Source organism: Rhamphochromis longiceps, linkage group LG1, assembly GCF_057381845.1.
Source record: "Rhamphochromis longiceps isolate RC_006_pf linkage group LG1, R_longiceps_female_GT1.1, whole genome shotgun sequence".
NCBI classification, from domain to species: Eukaryota; Metazoa; Chordata; class Actinopteri; order Cichliformes; family Cichlidae; genus Rhamphochromis; species Rhamphochromis longiceps.
In genome coordinates this window covers 40,768,391-40,788,331 of record NC_140557.1, presented here as the reverse complement: position 1 = coordinate 40,788,331, position 19,941 = coordinate 40,768,391, and the positions used below count along the sequence as shown (strand labels likewise).

The 19,941-nt window shown below is 40.7% G+C and overlaps 1 protein-coding gene across 1 annotated transcript in view; it reads right to left on the bottom strand.

Moving 5' to 3' along the window:
- LOC146679208 (uncharacterized) overlaps nucleotides 1–19,941 on the bottom strand; it is a 90,321-nt gene that overhangs the window by 33,711 nt on the left and 36,669 nt on the right. Inside the window, exons 7-11 of the mRNA XM_085406929.1 lie at nucleotides 14,121–14,241; nucleotides 12,122–12,285; nucleotides 11,904–12,006; nucleotides 6,562–6,708; nucleotides 5,102–5,236 (exon numbers count right to left, since the gene is read on the bottom strand). Coding sequence (XP_085263055.1) covers nucleotides 5,102–5,236; nucleotides 6,562–6,708; nucleotides 11,904–12,006; nucleotides 12,122–12,285; nucleotides 14,121–14,241 — 670 coding nt within the window. The remainder of the gene's footprint in view (nucleotides 1–5,101; nucleotides 5,237–6,561; nucleotides 6,709–11,903; nucleotides 12,007–12,121; nucleotides 12,286–14,120; nucleotides 14,242–19,941) is intronic.

Here is a 19,941-nt window from a genome sequence, read left to right as displayed (position 1 = left end):
GTTTTTTCTTCTTCAAGCAGGACACCATGTGTGATATGAAAAATATGAGGTAAGTAAAACCTTTTTTATTCCTAAAGTTATATTTAGGACAATGTCTCCTGTAGTTATTACCTTATGCCACATACTATCCACTAACAGAGTAGCTAACAGTAGGTTAGTAGCTAATGTTAGCTTAGCTAATAGTACTCAGAGTAGCCACAAAATTTAAGTAAGGTTGTCGTGACATAAGGTGAACATTATTATTGTAAATATGGATAGAGAACTAGATGCAGCAAGTTACACACACACACACACACACACACACACACACACACACACACACACACACACACACACAAATTCCCACAGTAATATAAACTGTCAGATGATGAAGTAAAATACAAATTATATCAAAGCAGCCATAAAAATAATAAAAAGGAGAACCAAAGTTCAAGTAATGCAGATACCTGTGAGTTGTAAAGTACTGAAGTACAGTACAGAGTAAATGTTGATCACCTTTTTGAATGAAAATGAGATGGAGACTCACCTAAACTAAGTGCTAGTTGATAAAAGCTGAGGTCAGTCTGCTTTAATATTTTTAATTATGCACCACACTGAGTTTTGTAGTGTGGAAGCGATATCTGCAGCAAACATGGGGTGCACTAGACCATATTGATTTAAAAGCTTTTGTGAAATAAGGTGAAATAATATAATAATGTATAATAAATATTGCATTAATTAAAATGTTCAAAGGTTGATTCTGTTCATCTGGACGTCGCGTTATCTGGGAGAAACGTTTCGTCACTCATCCAAGTGACCTCTTCAGTCTCACTTTGGAGATTTATTTTCCTGGATGATTGAGAATGCATCAAGACATTAATTAAAATGCATTAACATGTAAAAATCTTAAAACAAAAACTTTTTTACAAGCCAATAAAACTCTAGTCCACTGACCTTAGGGTTGTTAGGTTACTACTTAATTATTACTAATATTAATAAAGGTTTACACCATTGTAATGTCTTGTTTTCAGCATCACAAACATTTTGCATCAAAGTACAGGTCAAACTTCAGAATGATGATATGCTTGGGTGTTTTCATTACAGCCACTCATTCTCCTTTAAAGGCTTAAAGGCAACATCTCCTTCATTCACTTGCAGATTTAAAACTATTCAGATTCAGAAGACTTTATTGTTCCCCAAGGGGCAATTAAGAGACTGACCTTGCCGACCGTACAGACAATACCATCTATGTTGGAGACAAAACACTGTCAGTGCTCCTGTTACGATCAGCAAGCCTGAACACAGAGTACAGGTACATTTCAATGCCTTAGAAATTTCTATTGCATAGACATTTTATTTTATTTGACTTTGACCTTTGACTGTACTTATTATTTATGTATTTTTGCATTTAAAAAAATGTTTTCGTTCAAAAATATCATTTTAATATGGCACATAAATAAAGTCAAAGGGTTTAGTTTTTTGACAGATGACCACTTCCTTCTGTTTTTTCACTTTTTAATATTTTATTGTTGCCCATTAATAAAACAAAAGTATTTCTTATCCCATTACATGATGGAATAATTACTCGATTACTAAAATAATCAATAGCTGCAGCCCTACTGAAAAGAGCTTTCAAAGACTTAAAGGTGTGACCCAATACTTTTGTCTGCATAGTGTTTGTAGAATTGAGGAAAACAACTGTGGGAACAGGTTTCTCTCGGGGAATTACCTGCACTACAAGGGTATACTGTTATTTGTTAACACTTTCACATACGCTGTTCTTTTAAGATCCTACATATCCTGTTTTTTACATTTACCGGTCAATAACATATTTAGCTGCAAAAGGTTATCCAGCAAGAGAACAGGGATAGAGCTGGACTGGCACTTCAGGCAGTATAAAGCCTCAATGCTGGACATCTGATTTATCAAGCCTCACCCAGTTATCTATGGGCTGCTCAAAGATGCAGTGGCCAGCAGAATGGCTAATGTAGGACAGGGCATAACTAAGGCTGTCCTCATGTTTAATGATGATGAATATTTCAAAGCACACTCCTCCACTGCCTCTATTTAAAACTCGACTTAGCAACAGACCTTGAACCAACTGGGTTCACAGGAGGATGAACACCTATTCAACCTACTGAGAAACTAAGCCAGACTAAGATATTGATGTAAAGGAGGAGGCAACAAAAAGATTATTGAGATAAAATGGTTGAATACTTTGCACTAAAAGGGACTAAGAATGAGTTCACTTGGTAGATTTTCCACTGAAACGCCAACAGTCAAGGGCTTTGCTTTTGAATGCAGAGCTTGCATTCTGACCTAAAGCTAATGATGTCAGGAGGCTGACTGCAGTGATTATATTGGACGCCAGCTCTGTTCTGGTGCTGTGCCTACGTAACCATTAAAACACTATGAAAACACTAAGAATACAGGTTTGGACAGCTTTCTTAATACATTTAATTCATTTTAAAAGCATATTTTATATTTACTCATGCTATCTTTGTCTAGAATAAAAATTGGTTTGATGATCGGAAACATGGAAGTGTGATGAATCTCCAAAAAATTTGAAATTAGCAAGGAGGTAAATACTTTTTGACAGCACTATGAACAGATAGATGAAGTTGCTAACCTCAAGAAATCCTCCCAGTGGCTAGAAAAGACTTATTTAAAAGACACTACAGATCCAGTGATCACGGTAGCACAAGAACAGCACCACATCCATAGGGGCAGAAGTCTACCACAGCTGACCTCTATCTTGGAGAACAACCACTACACACTGTCCATGTCAGTTTTGATAAGCTAGCAAAGTTTCATTTGTTTTCACCTTCCAGACTGTACTTAGTTTGTAATTGAAGTATAAACAGGGCACCAACTCTGAGAAAAAAAGACTATGGAACCCAATGACAGGTTCATCCATCCATCTTCTTCTGCTTATCTGAGGACGGGTCGCGGGAGCAGCAGCCTAAGCAGCTTGTCCGGGGGAACACCATGCTTTCCCAGGCCAGCCAAGAGATATAATCTCTCCAGCGTTTCCTAGGTCTGCCCCGGGGCCTCCTCCCAGTGGAAGGTGCCCGGAACACCTCACCCAGGAGGCATCCTTGTCAGATGCCCGAACCACCTCAACTGGTTCCTTTTGATGTGGAGGAGCAGCGGCTCTACTCTGAGCCCTCCCGGATGGCTGAACTGAACTGAAGGGAGAGGCCAGCCACCCTTCGGAGGAAGCCCATTTCTGCTGAACCCATCCCTGACCCGGAGTGGGCTCTCCACCCTTTTCTGGCCCAATGAAAGGTGCTATATGCACTGATGTGGACACTAAGTCAACATCAGTGCAATATCATCAGCAGAAGACAGCTACGATCAAAGCTGGAGATTCAAAGGCAACAGCACAGTGAAAACAATAGTGAGAATAATGGACAAACATTCTCTATACACACACACACACACAACTATATATATATATATACACATATATAAATATATATATCGTATCAGGGGGCGTTGGGGCTTAAGAGGTTAATAGCATTGTTTCTTCCTCCCCTCAGCAAGTATTGCTAGTCTATCTATCTCAACTTCCTGTTAAGCACACTGCTTTTTGCTGTTTTCCCTCAGAAGCTCAAAATCTAGCGCTTTTCAGTCTGTGTCTAATCTATATCATTTCAGTCTATACCAAGCATAGAACAGCAGTTCCTTCATTACACATAAATGACTATTGTATAGAAAATATTGCATGTTAGTCTATTGCACACTGAAATGTGGATTGCATATAGAAATATATATCATACTGGATACATTTGATTTTGTGTGTATTTTACTGATTTTGTTTTTCGCCATCAGTCTGACTGTGGTGGGAAAGAAGCTGTTGTGGAAGCGTGTTGTGTGTGTGACAGACTGTCCACTCTGCTGCATCTCTGGCTGTATCCTGATTGTTTTGGTGCAAAGAGGGTGTGACCTGAAGCAACACATCATCAGAGACCTGACTATCTCTGATGATGTGTTGTTCTCTTTTCTTACAGCGCTCTGTGTCCACTGATGGAAGATCCGTTCATATAATCCTCTCTGCAGGCTTTATGACTCTCTGGAGAGTCTGTGGCTGTAGTGAGACTCAAAGTAGCCACCAACCAAGAACCCCCAGCTACCTGACAGAGTTTCATTAGTGGAAATGCTTGTAGATGTGAACACTGCTCTACGCACCATCCCCACTGGCAGTATCACTGAAATCTTAAGTACTTGGGTATTCCACAGGCCAGTGGGAATGATTCAAAAATACATGAAGTTCCACATTTCATGATGAAAAAAAGAGCATCTGTAAATACATCAGAAAGACGGCCCTCAGAGATTGCCTCAGACAGCTGAAGACAAATGGTGATGCTGAACAGGAAGAGGAATTCATGGACATGGACAACCAAGTCCCTGCATGGGATTACAATCAACAGATAGATGAAGTTGCTAAGATCAAGAAATCTGTCATGGTTTGTGTCTCTGTGTCTGAGGAGCGTGTGGGATGCCCCGGTGGCCACCCTCAGGCTGGGCCATCACCTTCACACCTGCATCCCACTCCAGGCGATTACCAGGAGGACTATTTAACTCTGCACAGACGGCTGCTCCACGCCAGTCCGTTAGTCACCCCTCAGTGGTAACTTGGCTCCCCGCAGAGTGTGTATCCAAGTGTTGCTTGAACTGTGTTAATTCTATCTCCATGTGCTCAGGTTACTGTCTGGTGTTTCGTACCTGCCACCTGCCTGCTTGGATCTCTGAGTGCACCACCTCAGAGTCCCACGGTCCGGCTCTGGCCAGATTGCTATAGCCCTGTCTTGTTGTGCCTCTCCCTTCCCCTGTACACAGACCTTTTCCCCTTTGTGTTGCAGCCTCCCAATGACGGCTTCCCTGTGTGCTTTGTCCTCCTGGTTTTCTTCAGTTCGGCGATTTCGCCTCCCTTGGTTGTTCCGGGTCACCTTTTTTTAAATAAATAAAACCTGTACTTGCTCACTCTGAAGTGTATTGAGTTTTCTTTTGGGTCCCGCTTGTGTGCGCGACCTGCGGTTAATGACACTTATTTGTAATTATGAAGTGTTTCTACTTCTGTACTTCTGAATTACTTTTCAATGGAATCAGACAAACTGACCTTCATTGCAGAGGGAGCCAAAAAATCCAGCGAGACATTTGCAGTGGCCGGTGATGTGGTGGCATGCCCCATCGCTGTGGACACACTGAGGACACATCTGACTGCAACGATGGCCATAGAAGCCAGGAGAACATGCTGTGGAGGAAAAATCCACATTATGGCTCATCATGTGCACTCTGTGATGCTGTGTGTACTGGGAATAGCGTTCTAGCCATTCCCTCGTCCCATGGGTCAGCCTGTTAGCTGTATTAGTTTTGATTTGTTTTTCCTTCCCACACAGGAAGGACTCATAAGTCTTCCTCTGGCCTTTAATTTGCTTTAATTGACGTAACTCTAATTACTCTAACTGGCAAGGCAACCATCTTCCCTCATGCTACAGGATTTTCCTCATTATGATAATTGTGTAAATTGTGAATCAAGAGAGCTTAAATGTATTACTCTGATGCCAAAAGAAGCAGAAGAAACGGTCATACAAACACACTCCATGTACTCACTCTATGAGCATCATCAGACTTGGGCTCGATTTCAAGCAGATGCAACATGAATGAGTTGCAGTTATTTTCTTAAACAAAATAAATGAACTTTAAGCTTCAGTTTCACTGGGCCATTACCATGGGAATTTAGACTCTTAATTTCAGAACACCAGCATCACCCATTAAATAAACCACCGTGTACAGGTTAATATGCAGGGTGACACACAGATCCCTAATGCTAAAGTCAGTAAAAATGGCGATATCCTTGTGGTTATTTTCACCCTGACTGAAAACAAGCCTCAAAATTGATTTCTGTAAAACTCTGATGTTTTCTCCTCCTCTGAATCTTTACAGAAGAGGTGGAAGTGCCAACATAACCCACAGCATCCCTCTGGCCAGCCACGAGGACTGTTTCTGTTTTCGTAAGACAAATGCTGCGATCATTAAATTTGCTAATTAGTTCTGAAACAAATTTTACACAGACTTTATTTCAAAGACCTGCGAAGAAGTTACAAACTGGAATAACAAAGATTATCCAGTAGAAACAGTGCACCAGGTGGCAGCTATCACTTTATTCTAGTGCCGTTAATCTCGTTAAAATGACGTTAACGGCATAACCGCATTAACGCGGTAAATCTCCGTTAGCAAGTTAGCGCCCCGTGCGTGGGACTGCACGGCGTCAACACGTTAGCAAGGTTCACTCGTTAGCACGTTAGCGCTGTCCAGCCCCATGCACGGGGCAATCTGGGCTAACGTGCTAACAGAGATTTACCGCGTTAATGCAGTTATGTGGTTAACGTCATTTTAACGAGATTAACGCTGACAGCAGTATTTTATTCATTTCTCCTTTTTTACTAATTGTATAGGAGTCTTGTTAATAGTACTATTTGTAGTTTCTATTTAAAGCAAAATGTCAGGACTGCAGCTGTGGTCGAGTGAGTACAGTACACGACTGCAGAAACGTGGGTGTGAAAAATAATCCCTTACTTCTTCTGCAGTTGGTGCCCCGGTAGCCTGGAGCGCACACACAGGTGCCGTCCTCTGGAGAACAGGAGCCCCCGTTCTCGCAGGTGCAGCTGTAGGAGCAGTTGGGTCCCCAGCGACCCTCCTCGCACACACTGTCACAATGGACACCTGCACAAAATACACACAAACACACACAATGTAGGCTATAGTAAAGCAAACAGCTTTATTCTGCCGAGCGCTGAGCTATGAGCTCTTAAATAAAGTCAAACTGGTATTCCTAACACAGAGGTTCACATGTCACTTAAAGGTGAAAAGTGAGACGGCAGGGTGATAAAAAAAAAAAAAAAAAATCAGCAGAGATGAGTAGAGTTCTCACAGGAACTCAGCTAGCAGTTAACATAATGCTGTACTAGCAAACTGTGGGCTGTAGTAAGTAAACCTGGTCACCTTCACTTAATTTATGTCTTCCAATTGGCCCCCGATTGTGATATTTGTGATATCTGTTGATCGATGTAATGTTTAGACACTTATTAAGCATTGGAAATGTCAATAAACTGTTATTTAGTTCATTATATTATAATCAGGCTGTCTGCAGGTTTTTGTGTTGTGTGTGTTAGTCTAAAACAAAAAGATGGTAAACTGGTGTGCATGTAAAGGTGATAACTGGCATTGTGTTCAACAAAACCAAACATGCTTTTAATTATTTTGCTGTCTAAATATTCATTTGTGTGTGCACATGTATGAATAAATGTCAGTTTATATGAATAAACACATAAAATCTCACAAATACTACCCAAGACTTTTCCCTGTCTAATTCTTTGGTAAAGTGTCTCCGTCTTTCATCAGTCTTGCATGTGTGTGTGCGTGTGTCCTGAGGGGCAGCAGTCTGTCTGCACAAAAACTGGTCTGCACAATAGTTCAGAGCCCGTACGGCTCACAGGGGACAGTCTGACGGAATAGAAACAGAGAGTATGTGTAAATACAGTACACGTCTCACTTCAGCCTGCAGCTCATTAGAAACTTTCTTTGACATTTAACATTTCTTTCAGACATTATGATGCAATTAATAACATTCTAACATCTAAACTTAACTTAAAAAGTAAAGAAATGTTTGTTTGGTCGATTATTTCTTTGTTGTAACAATCCTTCTTTTCAATAGATCGTAGAGTGCTGCTGGAAAGTCAGTTTATTTCCCTTTACATCCCTAAGATCTCTTTAAATAGTAGAGTTGTGTATGTGAATTGCACCCCTGAAAAAACTGCCACCGAATCTTCTCAGCCAATGCCCAACAGCTTATTCTGTTATTGACTCTTGATTTTGAGCTGGTACTGCAGGTGCTGGCTGTCAGGTTCCTGATTGGCCCAGATTAACAGCACCTTTGAGCGCGGACTCAGCTTCAATGGTGAGCTGGTGTCTGCTTCAAACATGTCCTGTTTATAATTATATCTATGTACCTCTATCCTTCAACAATGCATTCATATGTAGTGGAATGGACAAATAAAATAGAGGATATTTTCTTCAATCTTTCATTTTTATAGTATGACTGCTTATGTTTATATATATACCAAATTTTCCAGTGCTTGAGCCTACAATAATAATTAATCTTATCGTATGTTATCTTAAAATCACCCATTAGAATTATTTTTTCCGAACACTAAATCAGTCACAAAAATCAAATCAAAACTCCAAGTGCCAGCTGGACAACAGATAACAATAAACTGCTTTTTCAGTTATCTGTTGTCCATCGATGGTTAATTCAATCAGTTCCAGTTCAGTTCAATTTTATTTTATTTATATAGCACCAAATCACAATATTGTTATGTAGAGACAGTAATACAGAAAAACCCCAACAATCACACGACCTCCTATGAGTACGCACTTGACAGTGGGAAGGAAAAACTCCCTTTTAACAGGAAAAAACCAGCAGAACCAGTCTCAGGGAGGGGCGGCCATCTGCCGTGACTGGTTGGGGTTGACGGGGAAGGAGACAGGACAAAAGACATGCTGTGCTTCATAAGTTGAAGATTGCTGCTGCTGCTCGTCCATCCTGTCTTGAGAATTCTGACAGGACGACTCGGGTGTGTTGATTCCTTTAAACTGACGTATTCATCCCGCTGTAACCAGGTTTCCTTCAGTCAGAATAAACTGATGTGTTGATCAGTTATTAAATCCTTTACTAACAGGGACCTTATGTGTACTGATCCACATTTAAGTGCTTTATCTTTGGTGCAGTTGAGGATGCTATATTGTTATTTAATTTCATTTGGAATTGTTTTTTTGTGAACAGACATAGTTTCTGCAGGGATGCAGCTCTGGATCATAACAGGAGGAAGGACGCTGCAGAGATGGTGTATAAGACTCTGCTTCCTGGTCCCAACTCTGGATAAATTTGGTCAGACTGCTCCATCTAAAGGGGGATGGGTACCATCTCTCCTAACAAGACCACGTTTTCCCCAGAAAGTTGTTCAGTTTACACTTTACTCTCTGCAGACTTTTTAAATTTGATCTCACTGAGTCAGAGTGTAAATAATCACAGGAGAATCTTTGGGGTCTTTAATTGATATGCACTGTATTATCTTTCAGCTTCACAGACTCTCACAAGTCTAATTGTCATTCATAGTTATTACCTGAACTGTAATTACACAGGCTTACTAATTTCAGTCTAACGCAGATATCTGGTGTTTCTTTGTTTCTTCAAACTTCATGTAGTCGTTAACTCTAAACTTTGATCTATCTATTCATCAATATGTTGAAGTTTCCCTCAATGTCAATTCATTATCAGTTTTCCCTCTGGCAGTGAATTAAAATGTCCTCTCCATATTCATCACCTCTCATATTGATCCTCTCTCACCACAAGTTTACTAATTGACAATTAGTGGATGAAACAAGGAGAGGTACAACTCGAACATGACAATTAATAAAGTAAACAAGGGCACGGTGAAGTGTAATATCACTGCTGAGGAGAATGTTTGTGTAAAAAGGCTCTCTTGAAAGGTGCCTTATCCGTGGGAACATTTGTAAAGTTGAATTATTGAAAACAGCTCAAACTCATCCAAGCTTGAACGTCCCTAGTTTTAGAATTATAGGTTTGAATCTGCTGTGTGTTTGTCATATCGATTTGTAGTCTGAATTCATACCTTATTGTTGTCTGCACCCTTCTCCTCTGTCTTCTATTCCCCATCCATGTTTTATTTTATTCTCCTCTACTGAATGTGTGTTGAGGTATTTTCCATAATCTCTCCGTCCATGGTGTGGGACGGAGAGATTTCGCAGGTCTTTCCTCCCCACTGCTGTCAGACTCCATAATAAAGACTTTAACTGATCAAGCACACACATCCATACATATGCAATAATACTAAGTGCAATAATCCTTTCTGTCATCGTTGTATTTTTACTCAGTTGTATATAGTATTTGTATTTGTATTCTATTTTTATCTTATTGTATATAGTATTTTATTTTATTCTATTCTGTACAGCTGTGTACTGTATTTATTCTTATTGTATTCTAATTTTTGCCTCATAACTTTTGCACTGTCCACTTCCTGCTGTGACAAAACAAATTTCCCACGTGTGGGACTAATAAAGGTTATCTTATCTTATCTTATCTTATAACTGCTCCAGCTGCCCTCATTTCAGAGGGTCTAGATATGGCCCATGATCCCATGTCCCCTGAAGAGGCCAAAGGTCAAACTAAAGTGCATTTTTTAAGCTCTTCTGGAGTGTTTTTGATGAAGATTCATCAGTTTCATTGGATAGTTTTCAACGAAGTTGTTCTTCTCTGAGACCATGTGACTATAGAGGCACATCTAAAATAATTTTTAAACCCACTCTCAGTATATTTATTACTTTGTTGTGCACCTTCGATTTGATCTTCCAAGGGCTGGTTTTAGAGAGACACGAGACGCACGACAGCTTAAATAAAACTAATACAGTGGTCGGATTTCAGGTAAAGAGGTGAAACGTCTTCAAGCAACTTAAAGAAGTCCAGACGCTTTTCTTTGCAAGCTCCTTAGACTACGATGACCTGGATGACTGAGTAGCTTCACAGACACCTGCCTGTGAAAGTGTCACACGTGGTTTATAAAGCACTTTGAGTGCTCGAGTAAAGTAACAATTTCATATAGTTCATATTCATATTGCACCAAATCACAACAACAGTCACCTCAAAGTGCTTAATGCTTCTATGTGAAGACTACAATAGTACAGCTAAACCCCAACAATCAGACGACCCCCTTTGAGCAACTTTGGTGAGACTGGGAAGGAAAAACTCCCTTTTAACAGGCAGAAACCTCCAGCACAACCAGGCTGACATAAGCTTTGTCCAAAAGGAACGTTTTAAGTCTACTCTGAAAAGTAGAGCTGGTGTCAGTCCCCCAAATCCAAGCTGGGAACTGGTTCCACAGAAGAGGAATCTGAAAGCTGAAAGCCTCCCAATTTACTTTTTAATATCCTAAAGAACAGAAGAAAGACAGCAATCTGAGAGCGGAGTGCTCTATTGGGGTGATATGGGCGGTATGGAAAGATGGGCTCTGATTACTCAATATTATTTGCTATATAAGAACCAGTCCGTTTGCCATTTACATAATGTTTCAGCACAAGATATATGTTACATTACTGTGCTCAACATTAGGCCCTGTCCCACTTTGTCCCACTTTTTCAAAGATCATGTTTCAATCCTTCTGTTCACTCTTTAGCTGAAAAAAGTAAAGGAAAAGACAAATGTGATTTTTTTGTGATATGTGTATATTCAATGTTGGGTCAGTGAACTATACGTTATAGAATAGAATTCTATAGAATAGAAAAGTGCTATATAAGAACCACTCCAAATGCAATGCAAGTGGTGTAAAGCACCCAGCTACTGGACTCTAGAGCAGTGGAGATGTGTTAGAGCGGTTTCTGCAAGGCAGAACTTTTCATCCAGGTCTAGTCTGACCTCACAAATGTTTAATAGAATAGCCAAAAATTCCCATGAATACAGGAAAACTTTGCCACAAGACTGGAAGCTGTTATAGTGAAAAAGGGTGTCATTAAAGTTACTTAATACTTTTAATAATATAGCGTAGAAGGGTTATTATTGTTATGAATATTCAGTGAATGTAAAATTGGGAAAATGCTTTGAATGGCATTTTGTCAACAGACTGAAGCAGGCGTGCTGGTATGAATAAATATTCTACTGTACCACCAATATGCAACCAAAAATGCACAAATTATATCACAGTTGCCAAATGCTTGACTTTGAGGTCAAGGCCACTAAAATGTGAACTTTCTGTGGTATCAATCTGAACATCATAGGTGTTCTTTCTAATGTTACTGGATTCACAGCATTTTCAAATGTTGGCTCAAACTGCAGCTCCATAACTCACCCGTCCAACCTGCAAGACAGCGGCAGAAACCCGTAACTGGATCACAGCCATCGGAGTTAACGCAGTCACATTTCTCTCTGCAATCCAAGCCGTACGATCCATCCTAACAGCACCAAGACAAACATCAGAGAAAACACATTTTTTCTTTTATTAAGTAACTTAACGAAACATTAAAGAAGCAAAGTAGAATGCTATGAATGAATGCTATGAGCACTCACAGGACAAGGTACGTCACAGTATTCATCCGTCCAGCCTGGGGAGCAAGCACAGGTTCCACTGACGGGGTTGCAAGCTGCCCCATTGGCACACTGACACGTCTGATTGCAGCTCAGTCCCCAGGTTCCACTGGAGCAAGGGATGGAGCAGTCGACACCCTGCCAACCTGCTCAGACGACAGATCATTTTAGTTTGTAATGGAACTTTACTCTGCAATTAAGTATTATAAGTTTTATATTTCCGTATGTTTGACCTTGTGATTTTGATTTATTTTATGACTTTTCTTCTAACTTGGTGTAATTGTAGTTTATAAGAATGTGGATCCTATTTTCTCTACATTATCCATCTTTGCTGTATTTGTTATAATGACTAAATACGTGTCAATACCTATTTTATAGCTGCAACAGTGTCCAAGAGGCACGAGCCGACAGACAGACATATTTACAGTTTAAACAGATTATCAAAAGTAGTTTATTTGGAGCTAAAAAAAAAGTCCCTTTCCCCATCTTTGATAAGTGTTTCCAACAAACAGTTTGAGTAATCGTTTTTCTGTTTAACTTCATTTCCTCTTCCAAGTAAGTCTGTCTGGTTGTTGTTTGAGTTTTTCCTGCAGTGACAAAAGTCATAGAAATAAGCCAAGCTGCAGGACACAGGAGTTCATCGTTACTAAGGGCTGTACGTTGAATTATCAGAGCGTATGTTAAACATATATCCTGATAATTCAACTGTTCAGTTCAGTAATATTTTGGATTATTGTTTAAATGACTTTTAAAAATGTATTTATCTTTTTAAAGGCTTTGCTTAACTTGAATGTAAGTAATAAGAAATGTTTCTAATTTGTCATTCCCTTCCATCCTTCACCATTTCCTGGGCTTTTCCCACTAAAAACACTGAGCATATTAAAGTACATCAAAGTAAATTAAGTCATGGGTGACTAAAGAGAGAGAGTACGCGGGTTTCACAGGGTTCGTTCTTGTTCTAACCAAAGCTCTCAGGCCCTGGTCCTGTTTTCTGCTTCTTCAGATGTCTCTCTATTTTAATTACCTGTGGTCCCAACCACGTTCAGAGGTGTATAAATATTTAAACATGCTGATATTGAGAGATATTAAGCAAGCAGAAAAAAAGACCAGGTAAGGACTGGAGATTGTTACAGTTGATGACTTCACATTTTTAGAGATGTGAAATTGAATGAATGGTGAAATTGGAGAAAATTTGGGGTTTCTGGTTTTCAAATGCAGGATCAAACAAAAACAGGGCTAGGAGATCAGGGCTGGAACTTTTTAATATCAAATAGTTTGAAATTTTCTCAATTTTCTTTAAGCGTTTAGAAAAGTCCGAAAGTGTAGAAAAGATCTGTCAAAAAAAGCTGCAAATAATTTCACTGAGTTACTGTGAAATATAACAAAGAAAAAGCAGCAAATTCCCAAATTTGTTTAGTGATCTTGTGGAATTAGCTAAAAACTTTTGTATGTGTACTAGAAGCACAACTTGAATAAAGCAAGAGTTTGGAAACATTATGTCAAGGCCATGTAACCTAACTTTTTTAAAGGTTTTTATCACACTTGACCTCTTGAAATAAAAACAAGCATTTTTATCTCCTGGTGATCACTGAAATTCAAGTTATACACCCTTCCCCACTCACTTCAGATAGGCCTGGTTTTCTTCAGATTCAAATAAATGCAACACCATCAACATTTAATTAATTTCAATAGTCAACAGAATATGTAGTACTTAAAATAGCAGTTTTTCAAGCTCTCGTCAACGATATGCTCTGCAGCTTCTCCACAGGAACATCCACATGTACATTTTTAGATTAGAAAGAAGTACCAGAGGCTCTGCTGAAAATGTTAGACATTCAGGGAAACACTACAAGTTACAGTGAAGACTGTGACTCCTTACAAAAACATATTTTGATAGTTGTTCCTCTTGTCCAATTCTAAAACATAATAATGAAGGAAATTTCAACACTCTGTCTTTAAGAACGTGCTTGTAAAGCACTACCTTCTCTGCAGATGCAGGAACCATCAATGTGTGAGCAGGAGATCTCGTTTTGGCAGGAGCACGATGAGGAGCAGTTGATCCCGTACAGGCCTGCAAGACAGCTGATAGAGCAGTCGTCACCCTGGTCACACAAAAGGAGACAGGAAGGAACTGAAAAATAATGGTAAAGGTAAGATAAAAGGCCTGGAGTTGATTTGAGGTGAAGTGCTTGCATTTGGAAGATTTTGCTGTGAATGGACAACAGGTGGTCAAATCAGCTCTCCGTGAAGGTGAAACAACCAATGCTTAAGCTCACAAAGACAGAAAAAACCCATTGGAGAAGTTGCTACTATATTAGGGTTGGACTCAGCAATGCAAAAAGACCTGGACGTCCACAGGAAGACAGCTTTCCAGGATGATCGCAGAATTCTTTCTATTGCAAAGAGAAACCTCTTCACAACAGCCAACCAAGTGAACAGCTCTCTCCAGGAGGTAGACGTATCGATATCCAAGTCTATCATAAAGAGAAGACCGCATGAAAGTAAATACAGGGTGTTCACTGCAAGGTGCAAGCCACTCATCAGCCTCAAGAATAGACTGGCTAGACTTTGCTAAAAAAAACACCCAAAAAAGCCAGCACAGATCTGGACAAACATTCTTTGGACAGATGAAACCAAGATCAACCTCTACAAGAATGATGGCAAGACAAAAGTATGAAGAAGGTGTGGAACAGCTCAGGATCCAAAGCACACCACATCATCGGTAAAACGCGGCGTCGGCAGTGTGACGGCTTGGGCATGCATGGCTGCCAGTGACACTGGGACACTCGTGTTTACTGATGATGTCACACAGGACAGAAACAGACGAATGAACTCTGAGGTGACTGTCTGCTCAAATCCAGCTAAATGCAGTCAGATTGATTAGGCAGTGTTTCATAATACAGATGGACAATAAGCCACAACATACGGCCAAAGCAACCCAGGAGTTTATTGATGCAAACAACCTGATCTTAACCCAACTGAGCTGCATTTCACTTGCTGAAGATTAAACTTTGCACAGAAAGACCCACAAACAAACAGCAACTGAAGGCCTGTGAGAGCATTAAAAAGGAGGAAACCCTGGGTGTTGATTTAGCTCACTGCGATGAGCAGGTGACCATATGCCACATGGCTGAGACCAGCCGGCCCACATTCGATTCCAACCTTTTGCTGTATATCTTCCCCCATCTCTCGCCCTCCGCTTCCCTGTCACTCTTCACTGTACCCTGTCAAATAAAGCTGTAAAAAGGCCAAACGAAAAGGAGGAACCCAGCATTTGGTGATATCCATGAGTTCAAGACTTCCGGTTGTCATTGCCTGCAAAGGCTTTTCAACCAATTATGTAGTAATAAACATTTTATGCTCAGTTATTTAATTTGACCAATTATTTTTGTTTAAAAATCCCTTCCTTTTTATGCAATCTTTTCTTTCAACTCACTGAATTAAAACTGAGTCTAGTCTGCACTTCAACTGCATCAGAATTGTTTCATTTAAAATTGAACCCCCTGTCTGGGGCTCTCCTCAGCTCTTTCCAGGAGGGTGGCGTGGCTGCCCCTCCGATGGTCCTCCTTGGGCTCTCACGCTCCTGGGGGCCACCAGATGTCTCCTCCATGCCTGCTTCATGCAGGCACATTACAAGGAGAATCCTTTTGAATACAAGTGCGCTCACGCACACAGGTGCTCACAGGCTTTCTTGCCTCCCACCTCAAAGCACATTCTGCGCTGTCAGTCTTGTGTGCTGCAAAATAAAATTCAATATTTAGTATTTACTGTTAGTTACACTTATCTAGGTTATTGCTGCAGTGCTGTTTTTATTGTGTTGCTCTCCTTTTACTTGTTTTCTTTTTTTGTATCAACAGGTAAACAGCGGATTTGTTTTTTAGTGTCTTCTCTCACTGTCCCTCTTCCCCTCTGTCTTTCTTTCTTTCTTTCTTTCTTTCTTTCTTTCTTTCTTTCTTTCTCTGCCCCCAGGCATGTCTGTCCTATTTGTGACTTAAAATAAAATAAATTGAATAAATAAATAATAATAACAAAGGTCAATCAAGTGGACCAATATGGCAAAGCCATAATGATCTACTTAGTAAAATAAATCCATCTTTCTTGGCCTTCAGACAATAACTCTGATTGCTAAAGAACTGAAGAGGACAGGGGGGAAAATCATTGTGGTGATGTACAGAACCAAAATCTCTGTCCAAATATTTATGGACCCAACTGTATATGTGTGTTATGTGTTACATGTTAATGTACATGTATAAATATTTTTAATGTTGGAGAGTTCTGTATGTGTATGCAGCTGTCTAGAGGCAACCTTTTCAGAAAAATCTGAAACCTTCTAATTATAAATTAAAATCAAAGACCACTCCCAGTTCCCTCCAACAGTCCGTGTCAAGTTCTGCTCTCTTATTTTAAAATAGCTGTATCATTGTGGCTGCAATGTGTGAGCCTTGAAACATTTTGGATAAAGAGTCAGAATAGAAAAGGTTTGGCATCGGTTTAAAGTTCTGAGGCAATGACATACTCACTGACATGAGCTTCCCCTGGCATTCCATATGAATCAATATTCAGGCTTAAATGAGTCACAAGTAGGGATGGGTATCTGTGGTGGGGCGTGGTCTGCGGTGCCGTGCAGGGAGGGCGGACGCACCTGCACGGCATCCTTAATCACGCCCAGGGGTTTGGGTGTGTTGTGGTGTGACGTGAATTAAATAAAGATGGCTCTGAACGTTGCTCCATGGTCCCGCCGTGCCTTATTCACGCCACAGTATCGAAACCCGGTTCTTGTTGAGAACCGGTTCCCACTGTCGATTCCAATCGCCCCGAATGACGTCACCACGTTGCAGAGCGTCATTTACCTGGCAGGAAACGGCGCCTAAGTGGCTCAAACGCTCAAAAATTTGGTTATACTTTACGAGAACGGATGACAACAGGGCAACTTGCAATACTTGAATAGTGGATATTTCATCTAAGGGAGGAAACACTACGAATATGCAAAAGCATTTGCTCACAAAACACGCGATGACCTTAAATGAATGTCGTGTTTTTAATTCCGCTCCGGACTCGTGAATCTCAACCCAGCAGCAGCGCTAACGTTTGCACCTCCTCTCCTGTTAATGCGGCAGGTAAATAATCAACTAACAGTGCATATTATGTTAGCGCGTTCTGCCTTATTACAAACCTGCCATTACTGTGCATTTAGTGACCATGATGAGACAGAGTCTGGCTCAGATGCTGGCAGGTCTCGCTGCAGTCTGCCGGTAGCGTCTCCTTTCAGGCAGGATAGACGAATGTCACCGAGCAGAGACTCAGTTTGTGGTCAAAGGTTTGCACCCGTTTGCCACAGCAGATGATTTCCAGTAAGTGAATGTGTTTAATTGTAGGCGGGGACATTACTGGATATTCTTGTGTAATTGCTACAGAATAATTTATGTTATACTTTGTTATTGCTACAGAAGAATATTTATTTTATTATTTTACATTTACATTTTTTTTCCTGGGGACCCTGTGACACCCCATTGAAGAGCCGTAGGCTGGATCTCTTAAGATCTCACTGTTCTGCTCTCTGGCAGCAGCACCATGCTCTCCCCCTCTCTCCCATGCACTTTAGAGCAACACGCAGCAACACTACACATGAGCGGGAGGAGGGAGGTATGGGGTCTTCACACACCCCCGTTCTCTGCTAGCCATCGGGGCGGGGGGGCTGGGAGGAGATGTTGGCTGTCCGATTGGCCTCCCTGCTGCTGCGGAGCCTGGGACGGTCTGCTTGCCTCCACCCCGGGGGGAAGGGTAACATCTCTTGGGTGTGGGTTCTGTTTCCCCCTCTGGGGGCGAGGGTACCTGGACCCGGGGTATAGAGTATGTTTGGGGAGTGTGATTGTGTGTACATGTCCATTTATGTCAATCCCTACGTTGGGTGAGTGCTGAGTGTTTGTATATGTGTGCATGAGGGTGGGAATGCATGTTTGTGTCTGTGTGTGCCTGTTTGTCTGTGTCTATATGTCAGGTCGGGTCTTAGACTCCACCTCTCTGGGAACTCCCAGGCCCTCCAAGGCCTATCTCCCCTCACCACACTCCCTGCAGGTGACTCCCTGCACACCTCTGGATGTCTGGGGCCTGGATCTCCTCCATGCCTGCTTCATGCCCTGGGGGACGGGACTATGGCTCTCTACATCCTCTAGCAGACCATTACATGTGGAAACCATTTGAATACAAGCGCACTGATCCACACAGGTGTTCACTGTTCATGGACTTAAATTACACCTTTCTTGGCTGATACTTCAAAGCACATTGTGCGCTGTCTGTCCTGCGTGCTGCACAACAACATTGAATATTGAGTATTTACTGCTGTTTACACTTAGCTAGACAACAAAGACAAAGATAACAAAGACTCCTGACTCTCAACTTGCCTCATCTACTGATTCACATAAGCATAAATGCTTTGTATGTAACATTTACTGATGAACACATGAGAGAGTAGCTAGACTGCAGACTAATCAATAAAGGACATGTCGTAGTGGCGAGACAGACAGCTTGGCATTAGCAGGATATCTAACCTTATCCTGTGCTGATAGCATGCTGGGAGAGCAAGCTTCACACATCTGAAATCTCAGGCACCATGACACATTGATTGGGACCTCCAACATATAAACTTTGCCAATTAAAATTGTATGCTTCAAACCTGCTGCCTTTAAATTGCTATTAATCTAATATTCACAAAGCTATCCAAAAGACAGGAGGACAAAGAGCTCTTATTAAATTTGAAACACTTGAAAAATAAATAAAATTGAACATCAATGTGTTCAGTAAGGAAAATCAACTGAATTTCCCAGGACTGTAAAGTCACCTCTTGTATAATAATTATGTACAGATTGGTGGATTAATGATCATTTGCTTGGCAACTTTGATTTAAATTTTTGTTCTAAAAGCCAGTTATTTTCAGTTTTTAAATCAAAGATAACAAAACAAAAATAATGTGTTTTTTACTTCATAACCCAAACACTAGCTGTGCAGCCTTGGAGGAAAGCAAAGAAATTTAACAACTCTACGTAGTCCCCTAAAATAAACAAATACCATCACTGTCACTATAGGAATGGAGAGACTGAGTATCAAACTGCTGCTTCTGTACTTGGTTAGCAGATCATCAACGACTGTGATTGCCTCTACACTACTAACAATTACAGGAACACTTGGAAAACGCATCAGATCTCAATAGGGGAAAATTGTGCCGGATATCTATACAGATATGGACTGAGTAATGTGTTAGCAACAAAAGTATGAGGCACTGTTTGATATTAAAATCATGAACCTAAATTCACAGACACCCTGAAAATTAAAGTGAAACATTTAATTGCAGCAACTCCAAATTGGTGCGTTTTAGTTTGTATGGCATACAGATACTTGTAATGATGCCTGACAATGTTGGAACAACATGTGGTGTTGAGGAGAATCCCCTATGTTTCTGTTCACCCAACAACATCAGGTCTTCTATTGGATTTAAGTCAGGTGAGTATGGGGGTCAGTCAGTAGTATCAATTTCTTCATCCTCTCATATCATTGCCACATGAAGCCTGGGATTGTTGTGCAGCAGGAGGAACCCGATGATGTTAAAGGGTTCTGCTGACCCTTTCACTTCTCTCATATGTGATCAGGGTGAGCCTGACCACACCTACGAGAGGTCATTTGTCGGGTTCTGGTCGTGCTCATCCTGTTCCTCCTTGCACAAAAGAGCAGATATTGGTCCTCCTCATAGATTAAGTGTTGCAGAGTGTAGCATTGTGGAAAAGAGTTGAGAGAATCCTCCACTAAAC